Consider the following 15990-nt stretch of genomic DNA (forward strand, 5'->3'; position numbering starts at 1 on the left):
TCCTGGCATGCTTGTGCTTTGGGAAGCCACAAACTTATGTAATTCTCTGTTGTAGTACAGTCTCTCTCTTTTACTGCTATGATGCATCACAACTCAAAACATGTTTGGTACCTTATTTCTGAGAGAGTTTTAAAATGCTAGGTTTTCGTGGTTTAAACATTCAGTCCCTGTCACCTAGACTATATGGGTAAGTAAGAACTGCTGCTGCTGGAATGTTGGTGAGAAGCTGGGACTTATCTTGTAGCGTCCTGTTTTGCCCTTCCTTAGAACCACATATTTGACTTTAACTGGGCTTTGGATCAGAGTACTTCCAATAAAGAACAAACCACTTAATTGACTTGCAGAGTTAAATTTCTGAAGCAGGTTTCCTCAAGCTTCTGCTCTGTTTCTAGATGAAGGGATTTGTAGGCAAGTCCAAGTACTTCAAATATATGCCATAGAAGTAAATAAACATTGTGTACAAGAATTAAAAAAGAAAATAAAAATTAATTAATCTGATAATTGACTGTGGCAGGCTGATGGGTGGAAATATGACTGTGGATAACTGTGATATATTTCATTTAACATACTCAAATCTGGTTTTGTTTTTTTTTTTTTTTCAGGGAGAAAGATCTTAATGCAAAGTTTATTATTTCAATGGAAAAAAATAAAACAACGATCACAAACTTAAAGGTGAGTAAACACAATTTAAAAAAGGAAGTCGTAACTCAACAGCTGCGAAAATATGACTGGACAAAACTGGTGCTTGCTGCACTGTGGTCAACAGCCCTTAGTTGTTAAAATACAGTGTTAAAGTAATGCTTTGGGGAAACAGGTTACACTGTTAACGTGCTACACTGTGGTTTTCTGAAGACTACTCTATGGGCTCTATCTCATCATTTCTTCAAAGGTTTATCACTCAGGTTATTACTTAGCTGGGAGATGAAAGCCAACAATAGCATAGAGGTACGTTTCTGATAGCTGTTAAATCTTTGCTTCATCTATAGAATTCCCATGAAAATGAACCAAACCCAAAGAAACCATCACTTGCTATAACCTTTTGATAGTATATTTTAACATTTCTCTCAGCAAGAGAAACCATGTGCAGCAAATTGGCTTTTGCAAGATAATTTCTCGTGACTAATATATGAAAAGGAGTTTCAGTGTGTAGTTTCTTCAGATTCATTTGGAGCATGGTGAATATTGCTGAAGTACAGTGCCAGCTGTCATGTCTCGAACATGATGATTACCTTAAACAGCAGGTATGTCACACTTTTTTAACTATGACTTCACGTTGAAGTGCTGTTCACAGTGCAAACGTCTCTCTGGCTCCTGTAAATTATATGTGTAGGATAATCCCTGATTATAATAACGTCATATGTGGACCCATTTAACTGGGCCTAAGTATTGTGACAAAAATGTGCTGGGGGTTAGAAGCAGTAAGCTAAAATCCAAAATCCTGCTGTGCTGCTTTATGATGCGACTGTCCTTCTTGCTGAAGGGCATACCTCTTCCTAATTTTTTGTCAGTGTTGCTGGAATCATAATCTGACCTGTCATTATACATTTCTAAATGTGTATAGTGTTATGTTAAATTTGCATTCTGATTATTTATTGTCAAATGTTTTTAATTACTTAATCAGGATGTGTTGTACCAACTCTATTTTCTTTTTTTAATAGGTACCAGAGGGTGCTACTGGAGACACAGGACGAGAAAGAACGAAAACATTTACCTATGATTTTTCCTATTTCTCGGCAGACAGTAAAAATCCCAGCTTTGTTTGTCAAGAAATGGTAGGATTAATGAATGTTAATAATTGATCTTTTTCCTTTCCCTTCTCTTTGGCTTGAAAGCATTCCATGAAACTTCTTTCCATTGAAAGTGCTTCTTCTGTATTTAGAAATTTTCTAGTTATGTAAGAGTTTGAATTTGGCTTTGTTTTCTTTTATTTTTTACCTTACCTAACAATGTAAGTGGTATGTTTTCTAATACAGCGGGCTGAATGCCTTCTTTCAAGTTCTTTTGTCTGATTTGTGTTGTAATGTCAAGTTAGAAAACATCTCTGAGCACTGAAATTGGTTTTGAAAAGATTTAGAAAAAAATCACTTTTGAGAAACAGCATAGAACTTTAATTCACTTGGAAACATTCTTATCTGGTTGAAGTGTGGTGTGGATTTTTTTTTTTCCCCCCCACCTTCGTCCAAAAGCCTTGGTACACATTGAAGAAGATTCTTTTTTCCTCCTCCCTTGAGTATTCAGCTTTGGAAAGGACAAAACAGTTTTTCTTCCTGCATACTCAGAACAGAAAATTAAACTTGGATCTGTAGGCATTATTCAGATGAACAGATAGACCCTGCCTGACCTTGCATTTCATGTGGACATTGAACTTTTCAGTTCTTTCCCATTCCATAATAAATTTATGAAGTGAAGCTCAAATGAGTTGTGATTGCTATCTTCTCTTTTGGTTTTGATGCTGTAAGCTTCAAGTAGTTCTTTCCCCTTAAAATAATGCAATGGCTTACTGAATATCCTGTAAGCCTGATGGGTACATACGGTACATACTTTCTTAGTATGTATCCCATCTATTCAGGAACCCTCGAAATCAGGGATGCGGTCATGGCTAATCCTAAAAAGCCTCACAATTAAAACTAGTCATAAGAAACAGTAAGTTGAAGCCATTTTTAAATATTTATGAGAATGACAAGTTTTGCCATCATACATGTCATGACTATAATCGATGGGGAATTTAGAGCTGGACTTTTTGTTTAACCATCAGGGTAAGTGATAGGTCCTCTTAGTTTCTGAATGCTTCTTTTATTTCAGTGAGATGCTAGGGATCAAGTATTTGATCATTTATATTCTTAAACTTTCTGGATTATTATTTCTTGATGATGTTCTTTTAAGTAACACATTTTTTGCTATGTTTTCTGAAATACTAGGAAGTATACATTTTATTTGGCCATCAATGTAGAAATACCCAGATTACTTCGGCACTGTGGCAAATTGAAGTAGTAATGTATTTGAGAGCAATGTATTGAACCCGACATTCTAGTGAATGGTTTTAGGCAGGTGTTTCAGGCCAGATGGCTTTGCTAGAATTTTAGCAAATGCTTTAAATTGAGCATGCAGAGTCAATTATTTATTTATTTTTAACTAAAGCAGCTTTGATCCTGTATTTTTCTGCTCTGATTCTAAATGAAGCTTCTTCTTATGCACCAGTTGTGACTTATATTTATGGATATTTAATTCTTGGGTCCTCTAGATGCATGCCTTTAGTACTTCTGGAAAGCTGTGTTAACAAGACCTCATTAGAGGAGCCCCAGGAAGAGATTCATAGAGTTAGTAGGCTCTTGCTGTTACAGTACAGGTTATTTCCAGAATCCAAATTTGCTGTGAAACAATGAATTCTTGTTAAAACAACCATTTGCAAATGCATACAGATAGATATCCATGTTGTAGTCTATACTGATGTCCAGGTTCCATGTATAAGTGGTAAGTTTCCCTTTTCAAAGTTTTTCCTTCTGGTGCCATTTTGCCTGCTTCAGAGTGGGTCAGGTAGAGGCAAAATGACTATAACTTGCCCATGTCAGGAGTCTATAGAAAAAAAAAATTAAAATGCCCATGTAGTGGTGGCTGCAGCAGCCTTGAGCAATAATTTTTTAAAGCTGTGAGTTTTATGATTGGTAGTGATAGGATAAATCATAAACATGGCTTCAATGTCTGTGTTCAATATTTTGCTGTTACAGTGTGTTCCACAACCCTGGACACCTCCTTCATCTGTACTGGCAGGAATGTGAACTTCTCTTGCTCAGCTACAAAAATATTGTTTTTCAGGTGTTGTTTTATTTACACTGTGCAGCACTTTGAAAACAAAAGGAGTTTTTAAACCGTAGGAGTGTAATTCCTAAACTGCAATTCCTTGCTGCACAAGCTATTATTTTGCTTGTGTTAATAATTTCATATTTAATTGGAAGACTTTGTAGTTAAGCTCTTATCAAGTTGCTGCAGAAATTCCAGTTTATTGCACCAATGGCATAGAAGGGCATATTTTTCACATTCGTCTTGCCAGGGAATAAAATTGATCTTGATTGTTGGTGATGTGGTTGCCTAGTGCCCTTTGTTCGTGGTCGTTACTTTTTTCCATTTGAAAGGCAGAAAAATAAGAAGTGGAAATCTGTCTGCTACTACATACCTTATTAATATGCCTTGTAGATGCAAAATACACTTTAGTATTCCAAAGTTAGAGTGGATATGGCAATTTGCCATCAAGCTTCTTAGTTTGTATTCCTGACAGAGAAACAAATAGAATTTTGATGTTTACTGCCCTTTTGTGACAAACCAGTGTCCCATCCTGACAGTCTTTTCTTCTAACCTGTGTGTTAAGCCTTTGTGTTCAGACAAAGCTGACTGTACCTGTCTATACACTACCTCAAATCACATGCAAGACAAACACAATTTTTTAAAAAAGAAAATTACATCAAAAGAGTAGTGCAGAAAGACTTCGTGAGGTAAAAACTTAGACACAGAGAAAAAGAGGGGAAAGAATAAAGTTGCTTTGGCTGATCTTTATGTTCTTCTTTTTGAGAATATAACTGATTACAGCACTGTAACTCCATTGCTTGAGGGGAAGATCAAGTGAAGTATTCCAAAGGCATGTTTGAAGATTAGTGATTAAAGAAATTACCCAGCACTCCTTCCAGGGAGAAGCTGTGAGATTATACTGTGCGTGTGCCATTCACTATTAAAAATGGCTTGTATGCCTTGGCAGATTTAAACCATGTAAAGTGCAGACTAGTAGCCAAACTGTGTGAAGCATCTATGAGATTTTTGAAAATCATGTCTAGATGGTGAGAAACAGATTAATATTTTAATTGAGAGAAATGCTGCATGAAGTGTTACTGCTTGCCCAGTGACGGGTATGTACTGAAATGGTAATAAAAAGTCTGGCAAATCTGTGAGGGATTTTGGAGGCAGTATTGTAGAGGAAGGTGGTGAAGGCATCTGGTGAGAGCTGAATTCATTAGGTGAGAACAGAGGCCCATATTATGAGATGTGTTTGCTAGCCTAAAAAGCATTGTTACATGAAAGCCACTTAGGGGGAAAATACAAAGACTACGGGTCGTGTTCTTACACTTGATTAAGGCAAAAAACCAAAACCAACCAAACAAAACCCTCCAAAAAGACAAAGGAAGAAACTGATGGGATCACCAAAATGTTTCCTTTTGAGAGGCGACTGGATATTTGCAGAATGTGGAGAGTTGGTGAAGATACAAAAAGTGAGTAGATATTAACAATAATGAGAAGTGAATGCAGTAGCTGAGATTCCTGAAAGAAATTGGGGCTTTAGAAAAGAAAGTAGCAGTTTAACATGTCAAGTATTCTGTGACAGAGAAAGAAGTAAAAAATAAACCACTGCAGTGCTGTAAACTAAATATGGTAGTGAGATTTGGTATTTTATTTGAGGTATTAATGTCCTCTACTGTAGTAAATATCACTGTGTTTTGCCATTGTGTTGTGGTATTCTTCAATATTTGCCATGCTGGACTGATGACAATCTTTTTCCGCAAGCTTCTGTTGACTTAAATTTTTTTTAATTTTATTTTTAGGTTTTCAAAAATCTTGGTACGGATGTGCTTAAATCTGCTTTTGAAGGTTATAATGCCTGTGTTTTTGCATATGGACAGACGGGATCTGGGAAGTCCTACACCATGATGGGAAATGCGGTATGTTGTATTTTCGTAGAACCATAGAATACCAGGTTTGAAGGGCCCTCAAGGATCGTCTGGTCCAACTGTAACACATTAGTTTCTTTAGCAGCAGGCTGTGGGAAACCATGTTGAAAGCCTTGGAGAATTCCAGGTAGATAATGTCCACTTCTTGTGCCTCATCAAGTGAGCAGGTGTATTTTTTTGTTGCAATGGATTAAAATTATGCTGTTCCAGGAGCATGTTTTTATGGAATTTTTAATACTGCTTCTGTCTGTATGCTACTAACCCTTCCATGTATCACACCTTCTAGTAGTAATCAGAGGTTTTGGAAGCTGTTTCTTTTATACAAAGATATTTACATTTGGAAGAAGTTTATTTAAGTGACGCTTGGTTATTTTGGACAAAACCCAGTAATTTTTGTTCAGTAACAAAGCTAAAAATTTCAAATGTTACCGCTGATTTTCTATGCCCAACTTGAGACAGAAAAAAAGGAGATACTGATTTTGAGAAAATGAATGATCAGCTTTTTCTGAAGAGGTGTGCTTTTTAAGCCTCTTTTGAAGAGTCAGAAGACTAAAATAGGTCCTTAGAGAAGGCTGTCAGGTGAGAAGCAGAAATTGGGCATGAGAGTAGTTCATCAAACCCTTATGAGATTATACAGTAAATTTAATTTTAAGGATTATGTCCTATTGAGCACTGCAGGAAGAGGAAGGTGTGATGGGAGGTATCTGACAGTTGGTGAATAAAGGATGGGAGTGGTTTCTTGCAGTTGCCTCCATGACTGTCCAAGGACAGAGAGAACCCGCTAAACTGTTGGGAGTGGAGCAGTTTAGAAAGGCTGACTGATGAAGCCTGTTTGCCAGGCAGCCTCTGCAGGTTTCATCCTTTTATCCTTGGGAAAGGAAATATATTGTGTCTTCTCCCAGTAGAAATGAAAAGGGGAATATTACCACTTATCAATTCTGAAATGTAGTAAGATTGGGCTCTTTGCACCTCCTCTGGCTTAGGAGAGTAAACTAGCTGTAAATCTTTTTCTTTCAGTTGTCACAAAATAAGGAGCTTTATATTTAACTTAATATCATAAGCAGAATAGACTTTTGTAACCAGAAGAAACATCACGACCTAGATGTGGATTTCTATTTCAGAAATTTGTAAAAGTGACATTTTTATGAGACTCACTGTATATAATGACTGTAATCATCAAAACAGTTTGCAAATGAATAGGTGCTGAAGTTTGTTTGACACTATTCACTAATAAAGGTCTAATCTTCTTGGCATGATACATAAATACTTTAATCTGGCTTTGTATAGAGTGCATATAAAATATACTCAGCTGGCAAGTTAAATGCTTCAAAATTGATGGCCCTGTCAGAGAGACTACAGTGCTTATAAGAAAACTTGAATTGGAAATAAATATTCTTTTTTCCCTACTTCTCTTTAAAAAGCCTGGGTTCTGTTCTCATTTTGTTTTCAATATTTGCTGTTCTTGGCTCTGGAAGGCTTCTTCTGCAATTTTATGTACAGCAACCATTTCAAGAAATATGTGGGCCAGTTAGAATAAGTGTTCAACAGAGATACTGAAATGAGCAGAGATCTATAAAATATCAGGAAAGTCAGACTTGGGTATGCAGAAAAGGCAAGACTACGGGGGAATAAAATTTTTCTTTCCAAGACCTGAAAGGCTGCTACAGAAAGGACGGGAATAATTTGCTCCTTATGGTCAAGGTAGATGGGCAAAACCCAATACATTTAAATTGCAAGAAGGAGTTTTCTAGTTAGATAGCACAGAAGGAGAACAGGCTTTTAATGAGAAAATTCAGCTCTGGAGTGAACTACCTATTTTGGTTCTTCTGATTTCCATGTCTGGAAACTCTGTAGGCCAGAAAAAAAGAATAGTCCAAGCTGTAGTTGATCCTGCCCTGCAGCTCTAGGTGGTGAAAAGGAGAAAGTATTTAAATATAGTTTCCAATAAAGAGTGTACATTCTTTATGATGTACATTTTACTAGCATAATACTCTGGGAACTGTGTGTGCTTCCTTTCTCATCACTATATTGCTATGGTTGAAGTTACTCAATTACAGCTTGTACTTCCTATTTTAAGCCTCTCTTTGTGCTTGCTGAATTATGTCAGACACTAATGATTTGCCTAAAACTTTGTGATAGATCTTACATGTTTTTCCCCCTAAGCTTTAATTAAAACTATTCAGGTGTTTCCAAGCATGAGATGAAAGAAAAGTGTTTTCCCTCTTCCATTGTAAAAAAAAAAAAAAGTATGTGGGAATTTCCAACACTGACCCATGAAACTTTACCTGGAAATAGAGATTGATAATTGACAGATATTGGGAAAGGCTGCTCCTCTGTTGCCAGAGGCAACTGTCTCAAAAAAAAAATCTGATTAATCTGCAAGTTTCTCCCTTACTCTAGGATTTTTTTCTGGTATTTTTTAACCCAAGATGCAGTCATGTGAAGAACTACGAATGATAGGAGCAGAGAATAGATTATTATTTCAAAGAATGAAGCTTGGTTTGAGAAGAATAGAGAGGCTCTGATTAAGAGGTGGAAGAAGCTGGGTAAAGGCAAAATGGAGGGATAAAGTATAATTAAAAAGTAGAAGGGACTGGATGATGAATTGGGAATTATATCTGGGCAAAGGAGCAAGGAAGAGGAGCTCAGAGGTGGCACCTGGAAGAAGATTGCTGTGACAGAATGCAGAGGGAAACTGAAGAATGAGGGCAGAGGGACCAGTATGGGAGCAGACTCGAGTGAGTTTGGGCAGAAAGGGTGGAATTTTATGTAGGGGTCCAAGTAGAAGAGAAATCTGTCCACGGAGCACTCGCTCTGACAGAGTTTGGTTATGGGGGAGTCCATTGGCTTTGCGTTTTCCTGTTGCCAGTTATTTGTAGAATCCCACCAGGCAAACTCTTAGGTGCCTGGAGTGCCTGGGCTACGCTCACATTGAATATGTGGTCTGTTTTGTCCTAATTTGCGTCCTGCTTAATTACAAGACCCCTGACTTTAAACACAACAGCTTTTCTAGTTGCAACGATGAATAGAGTTAGTCCATCACATTGAATCTCTTACGTGTTTTTAGACTGGAGGCAAAGTATAGCTGACAGACTGTTTTGTAAGCTGCTCGTGAGCCTGGATCTCTTACCCCAAAGCTCATCTGTATGTGTATGTCCTGTCCTGTTATTCCAGGGAGCCATGGCTCTGAGGAAGTGTTAACTGCTGTCTCCCTGAAGCGGTGGGGAGGAGATGTACTCAGCAGGTAGTTGGTCACCTACCTAATCAGACTTGGTGGGAATGGGGCAGCTGGGAGCAAGCAGCCCCATTCAGCTGAGACCAGAGCTGTGTGGCACTCTCCTGCTCCTCTGCTGCTGGGGAGAACCCGCACTATAGCTTACTGCTTGGCTGGAGAGGGCTCTTCTGGACCAACAAGGAAAACTGCATGCTAAGTCTCTGGATATCTCAGTGGGATAGGTTTCATTCAGTTTGCTTTATTAAGCCAACCAAGCATTTCATGCATAAAAACTATCTGCAGAGACAAACATTCAGAAATTAAATACTGAATTTAATTTGGCTGGATTGTGGGATATAGTGAATGAAAATTTAATTTTGTCATTGTGTACTAATTTATTCAGACAACCTGCTGCACTTTTCAACACAGGAAGGACTGTGAGCTGGGAATTGGGGGTTTAAGTGATAATGTCCCATGGTTGCATGTATATGGCTGTTGTCCTGTTCTCTGCAGTTGTTGCCACGTCCACAGTGAAATGAGACAGAAGCAGTTAAGATACTAGTGAGATAAATCAGTTCATGACTTACTCTGGGGAGCCAGTCTCTGCCTTAAGAAGTTGGGATTATTCAAACTGAATGAGAGGGACAAAATGTATTCCTGTGGCAAAGAAATGGAGCTGGTTGTTCATTCCACACACAAAAGGGTTAAAGTGGCAAGGTGACTGCAGTTAAATAAAGGGCAAGAGAGTATTTGCTGAAAAGTTTTGATTTTTCCCCTTTCTGGATTCTTAAACTCTCTACAAGTCATCTAGGGTTTTATTTTTCAAAATACATTGTACATGCATATGTAGCCTTGGAATTAAGAATTGTTGTTATTGCAGGGTGATGCAGGTTTGATACCTCGAATTTGTGAAGGATTATTCAGCAAAATAAGTGAAAAAACAAAGCGGAATGAGGCATCCTTTCGAACAGAAGTCAGGTAGGTCTTGACATGTTAAGAGTTTGCAGGTTATCATACTTGTTTCAGTTAAAACCACTCTGTTTCACTTTATCTCTGAGAAAAGTGTGTATTTTCCAAAAATAACTTTTTATTCTTGGCCTCAGTCTGTTGCAGTGGGGATTCCTGCAACGTGTATCCGACAATGAGGCCCCTGGAAAAGAATATATGGACCGATTCTTGATAGATATTTTCAGAGATGTTTATTTTCCCAGCTGCATGGCTGAGGATGCCGAGGAAAACTGCCACAATCACGGGACTCGAGGGTCCTTGCCCCCGCAGGGGAACACAAAACAACCAGTGGGGAACGAGGTTGACCAGGGGCTAGGGAAACCCCGTGTCTCCCGGGGCCCCTCTCCCAGGACCACATGGCGGGGGGAGGAGCCCCAACACTTCACCCATTTATTTTTAACAAAAGAGATTTAAAACTTAACATTGAAAACAACTGGATAAACATAACAAGAACAGTTTCAAAACAAAACAAGCCACCCTTGTGAGTCTGTAAATGTCCAGATGGATTTTTTTTCTGGAACATCTTGGGGCTGATAGAAGGGAGACAGGACTCTCTGAGCATGCTTTGTGGGGAAACTGAGGCAGGAGAGGGTTTCTTCCATTTGTACCTGTTGGAACTCTAAACAACAGTAGTTAATTTCTTCCCTCCTCCCCTTGATCCCCCACTCGGCATTGGAAAGGGATTTTTGGGGAAACAATTGGCAAAGGCATGGGTTTGTGAGGGAAACCATGGGTGAAAAATCGGATTGGGAATACACTGGGGGTAATAGGATATAGGGTAAAAGGGAAAGGTGGGATTAGGAAAGGGAGACTGTAGCGGGGGGGCTTATAATGGGGATATTGTCTAACATGACTATGATTTTTAGCATATATACTGCCTTTCACAGAAATACCATCAGGCCCAGTGACCCCTGCTGCTTGTAACCCTTTTTTCCTTGGACAATTTTGAACTCTACTACTTCTCCATCTCCTAAGATTGGGATGTATTTTTTGGGGTTATTCTTTTTAATAGCAGTTCTATGAATGAATGTGTCTTCCTGGTTGTCACATCTTGTTATAAACCCATAATTTTGTTTAACATTATACCATTTTACTGTTCCTAAAACCTTAGCTACGATGATTTTTCCTTTTTTCTGAGTGGCTGCTGTTTTCTGTCTCGCTCAGGCCGGGCTGTGCCGCTCAGCTCCCCGTGTGCCGCCGCCTCCTCTGGTCACAGCTGTGCTGCTGCTGCCTGGCGACGTGCCCATGTGTCGGCTGGGCCCCTGAGCGACGACCCCCCCACGCCCTGCTCCAGCGTGTGTTTCGGCTAGGTGCGGCTCCCCCCCCCCCCCCCCCCCCCCCCCCCCGCCCCCCGCGCCCCCCCCCCCGCCTGCCTCTCCCACAGCACGATTTAGGGCAGTCCCTCACTTCTCCAAAACTGGCCTCGTCTACACAAATGATTTGCAGGCAAAAGGAAACCTTTATCAGACGGCAACAGTAATTATTATAAATCATTGTTTTCATCCAGGATGAGAACGTTAATTAAGCCCAGTTAAACACAAAAGAACATAAGACATAAGAAATCTTGTCTATAGCTGAACACATGGGCATTTTCTGAAGCTGCTGTTTCTCACGAAAATATTCTTCCATTGGCATATATTTTGACTCAGAAATTAACTGTGTCCGAACAGTCTTCCAAAAGTCTTTGGTAAGAATCAAGTCCTAAGAAATGTAGAAAAAGTTTTTAAACAACCATGCCAGGAAGTGTCTCAGTTCCTTTTGAGCTTGAATTAAGCTAAAGTTTACAAATCGTTGTTCAAGAATCTTTTCAAGTTTAAGATAAATGTCCATATGTGGCTCGGAGAGCCACGCATTTTTCCACGGTTCCTCCATAGTTTAGAGATGGAATAGCAAAACAAAAACAAGAAGAGAAATCCGGAGTTTACTCAAAAATAACAGTCGCTGTCCTCCAAGGGATCGTTCTGCTCGTATTCTCTGACCAAATATTGCGTTGGGGATTCCTGCAACACGTGTATCAGACAATGAGGCCTGTGGAAAAAAGTATATGGACCGATTCTTGATAGATATTTTCAGAGATGTTTATTTTCCCAGCCTCATGGCTGAGGATGCCGAGGAAAACTGCTGCAATCACGGGACTCGAGGGTCCTTGCCCCCGCAGGGGAACACAAAACAACCAGTGGGGAACGAGGTTGACCAGGGGCTAGGGAAACCCTGTGTCTCCCCCCCGGGGCCCCTCTCCCAGGACCACATGGCGGGGGGGAGGAGCCCCAGCATCGGTCTTATAATTGATTTTTGTTAGCACTTGTAGTCAAAATGCGCAGTACTTGTACCTTCAATCCAAGAGCTGTGCATATTGCTTCATTTATACGATAGTGAAAATGCCTTTGCTCCTGGACAGCATCATCCTTTTTTTTACCCTTTATTTCAGACTGACATTAGGAGATCTTGATCTTGCTAATGTCTGCTTTCTTTCCACTTTCTTCTTGCTTTTTTGGCTTTTTCCTTTATGATACAATACCTTGTAGTCATTATTATCTTAAGCCAACTTTGGATCTGTTTTCTTTCTCCAAGCATCTTGCTTTCAAACTTGTGTTAATATGGCTTTCCTTTTATAAAAGGCTCTTGAATCAGTGAATGGTTTTCTGTTCCTTTTCTTTCAGTTATTTGGAAATTTATAATGAACGTGTGAGAGATCTTCTCAGACGGAAGTCATCAAAAACGAATAATTTACGAATACGGGAACATCCAAAAGAAGGACCATATGTTGAGGGTAAAAACACTTTCATTGTTTTACACTGGATATTTTATTACCTTTATATATTATGAAATGTAGAGTCTAACTGTATAGGGCGTTTTATCTTTTAAAATACAAATTATGATCGATACAGTGCTTTGTTTTGGAAAAAGCGTTGAAGGAATAGGCTCTCATTTTGCATCTCTACTTGCTTTCCCAATCCTAAAATTATTAGAGTTTTTTATCTGTAAATTTATAACACATTTTTAAGATGTGTTAAGAGATGGAATTGGTTTTAATAGTTTGTTGACTATAATTTATAAATCTTAGATATTTAGATGAAACGAAAACCTGTTAGGATCTAATTGTCTTAATCTGTTTTTTACCAGGGAAGGTTCATGTCTGTAGTGGGATTATGCTCATGTTACTACACTAAATAATTTAATAAGATCGCATTTTTTTTTCTTTTTTACTGTAAATGTGTAAGTTGTCCATTGTTCATGTGAGGCCTCATTCCATTCCTTAAGTGAAAAGTGACAAGTGTGACAAGTGTGACAGTAAACACTAATTGCAGCAGTAGTTTGTAGTAGTGAGGGTAATTTGAATCTTTTTGTAAAGAGAATTAAGAACATCTCTGAGCATACTGTAACACTCTGCTTTTCTTCAGACTTGTCTAAACATTTAGTCCAAAATTATACTGATGTTGAAGAACTTATGGATGCAGGAAATATAAATAGAACAACGGCTGCAACTGGAATGAATGATGTCAGTAGCAGGTCACATGCAATTTTCACAATCAACTTCACTCAGGTAACAAAACAAAACTCCTTAGAGAGATTGGACATATTTCTTAAGAGCATAGTTATCTGTTTGCCGACTGAATATGAGCCAGCAGTGTGCCTTGGTGGCCAAGAAGGCCAGTGGCATCCTGGCCTGTATTAGGAATTGTGTGGCCAGCAGGAGCCTGGAGGTCATTCTTCCCCTGTAGTCAGTGCTGGTAAGGCCACGTCTTGAGTACTGTGTCCAGTTCTGGGCCCCTCAGTTTAGGAAAGATGTTGAGGTGCTTGAGTGTGTCCAGAGGAGGGCAACAAGGTTGGTGAGGGGCTTGGAACACAAGCCCTATGAGGAACGATTGGGGGAACTGGGATTGTGTAGCCTGGAGAAAAGGAGACTTAGTGGTGACCTTATCACTCTCTACAACTTCCTGAAAGGAGGTTGTAGACAGGCGGGGGTTGGTCTCTTCCACCAGGCAGCAACTGGCAGAACAAGAGGACACTGTCTCAAGCTGCGTCAAGGAAGGTATAGGTTGGATATTAGGAAAAAGTTTTGGATATTAGGAAAAAGTTTTTCACAGAAAGAATAATAAAGTACTGGAATGGTCTACCCAGGGAGGTGGTAGAGTCACCATCTCTGGACGTGTTTAAAAAAAGACTGGACATGGCACTTGGTGCCCTCGTCTAGTTGAGGTGTTAGGACATGGGTTGGACTCGATGATCTTGAAGGTCTCTTCCAACCTTGTTATTCTGTGATTCTGTGATACGTAGTAAACTCCTTTTCTAATGACTCCTGCTCTTCATTGTTGGTTTTGGGAGCTTTTTAGAAAGCCCATGGATGATCTGCTAGATGAAGAGAACTTGGTGGTGGGGGAGAAATTGAGTGTAAATTTGTCTGTGCATGCTATAACTTGTTGAAAGCTATATATATATATGTAATACAAATGTTGCAAGCTTAATAAAATGAATGCAGCACATGGTCTCTGCATCATGTAAATTACAACTGACAGTGTCATAGCTTGTCTGTAAGTGTCTAAAAAGTTGCAAATATTACAATTTAAAGAAATAATATGGGAGTTATGCAACAATTCATTATCAAATGTCTTTCAGTGGCACCTCTAATACACCTATCTTCTCAAGATCTGCTATTGTAAACAAGTTAAGTTCAGTCATGTAATGAAAAAGGCCACTAAATTTGATTCAGTATAAGTACAATATTTCTTAGCTTAACATAGTTTTATTTGTTTTATTTTTTCTTTTCTGTAGGCTAAATTTGATTCTGAAATGCCTTGTGAAACTGTTAGCAAGATTCATTTGGTTGATCTTGCTGGAAGTGAGAGAGCAGATGCCACTGGTGCCACAGGGGTTAGATTAAAGGAAGGAGGGAATATTAACAAATCTCTAGTTACTCTAGGAAATGTAATTTCTGCCTTAGGTAAGTCTGGTTTTTGTGCTTGTCTGTTTTGAGGTGTTTTTAGTCATTAAATACCTTTGTGTTTACTTACACAAATAGTGGCTTAACACATTTTTGAAAATAAATGAAAAAACATAATACGAATTTTTTTTTCTGTCTCTTCATCACAGCTGATTTATCTCAGGATGCAACAAATCCTCTTTCGAAGAAGAAACAAGTATTTGTGCCTTACAGGGACTCGGTGTTGACTTGGCTGTTAAAAGACAGCCTAGGAGGAAACTCCAAAACTATAATGATTGCTAGTAAGTGTTTTTAAATTACTCTTTTTGAATTCTGACTAATTCATGCTTAATAGAAGTGGATGTAAATATTTAGATTCCAGATGTTTTGTTAAGGCAGAACACAGTTAAGAAAGGTACATCAACAAGTTACCCTAATAAAGATACATCATCCAAGTCTGAGAGACATCAGCTGTGGGGGGAAGCTGTCACAGCAAAGGACTGGAGAACCATACCTGGTAACTGGGAACTCCTGTGGTGTGTCCACCTCTGGCTATGAGGCTCCCCCACTTTGCTGTGACAGGGGCACAGTTTTTATACTGTTAAATAAACAAGCTGACATAATTTCTAATTTCATTCTCCTGTTGGCTTTCTCCCAAAGCCTGGCATGGGCTCAAGGAGGAACCAAGGGAGTTGTCTTTGATCATATACTCCCCTAATTAGGCCAGATATAGCCTTATCTGGTTTCTAGATATGTAAAGGTGAATACATGTTTTGCCAATAAATGAACGTATATAACAATGTTAATGACCAAGTGTATATATAACATTTGGTTGGAAGGTTCATCTATATGTCAACTTTGGCTCAGGGCCTGTTGTTCAGGCCTTAGTACTTCACTGTTTCAGTGTCTCACCACCTTCTAGGTAAAGAATTTTGTCCTAATATCTAATCTAAATCTCTCCACTTTTAGCTTAAAACCATTTGCCAGCCCAGGATGTGTCTGGCTCTCTGGGCAGTGAGCACAGACTGCTGGCTCATGTTCACCCACCAAAAAGAACTCCCAAATTGTTTTCCAAAGGGCCGCTTGCAAGGAGTTCTTTTCCCAGTCTGTACTCCTATGTAGGATTGGCCTGATCC

At 39.0% G+C, this 15990-nt stretch overlaps 1 protein-coding gene across 13 annotated transcripts in view; it reads left to right on the top strand.

Annotated features, from left to right (window-relative positions):
* Positions 1 to 15990, top strand: part of KIF16B (kinesin family member 16B) — a 168372-nt gene that overhangs the window by 18758 nt on the left and 133624 nt on the right. For 12 of the 13 annotated variants that reach the window (XR_001865537.1, XR_001865538.1, XR_001865540.1 and 9 more), the window contains exons 2-9: positions 603 to 672; positions 1659 to 1772; positions 5586 to 5702; positions 9806 to 9903; positions 12594 to 12703; positions 13335 to 13477; positions 14707 to 14875; positions 15025 to 15156. Coding sequence is in view for 9 of the 13 variants with exons in the window: in XM_017745298.1 (XP_017600787.1) it covers positions 603 to 672; positions 1659 to 1772; positions 5586 to 5702; positions 9806 to 9903; positions 12594 to 12703; positions 13335 to 13477; positions 14707 to 14875; positions 15025 to 15156 (953 nt within the window). In the remaining 4 variants the exon portion in view is untranslated. Of the gene's footprint in view, positions 1 to 602; positions 673 to 1068; positions 1242 to 1658; positions 1773 to 5585; positions 5703 to 9805; positions 9904 to 12593; positions 12704 to 13334; positions 13478 to 14706; positions 14876 to 15024; positions 15157 to 15990 lie in introns of those variants that run through there. The other variant, XM_017745296.1, reaches the window with a different exon arrangement.

This window comes from Corvus brachyrhynchos, unplaced genomic scaffold (genome assembly GCF_000691975.1).
Source record: "Corvus brachyrhynchos isolate BGI_N302 unplaced genomic scaffold, ASM69197v1 scaffold69, whole genome shotgun sequence".
NCBI lineage: Eukaryota > Metazoa > Chordata > Aves > Passeriformes > Corvidae > Corvus > Corvus brachyrhynchos.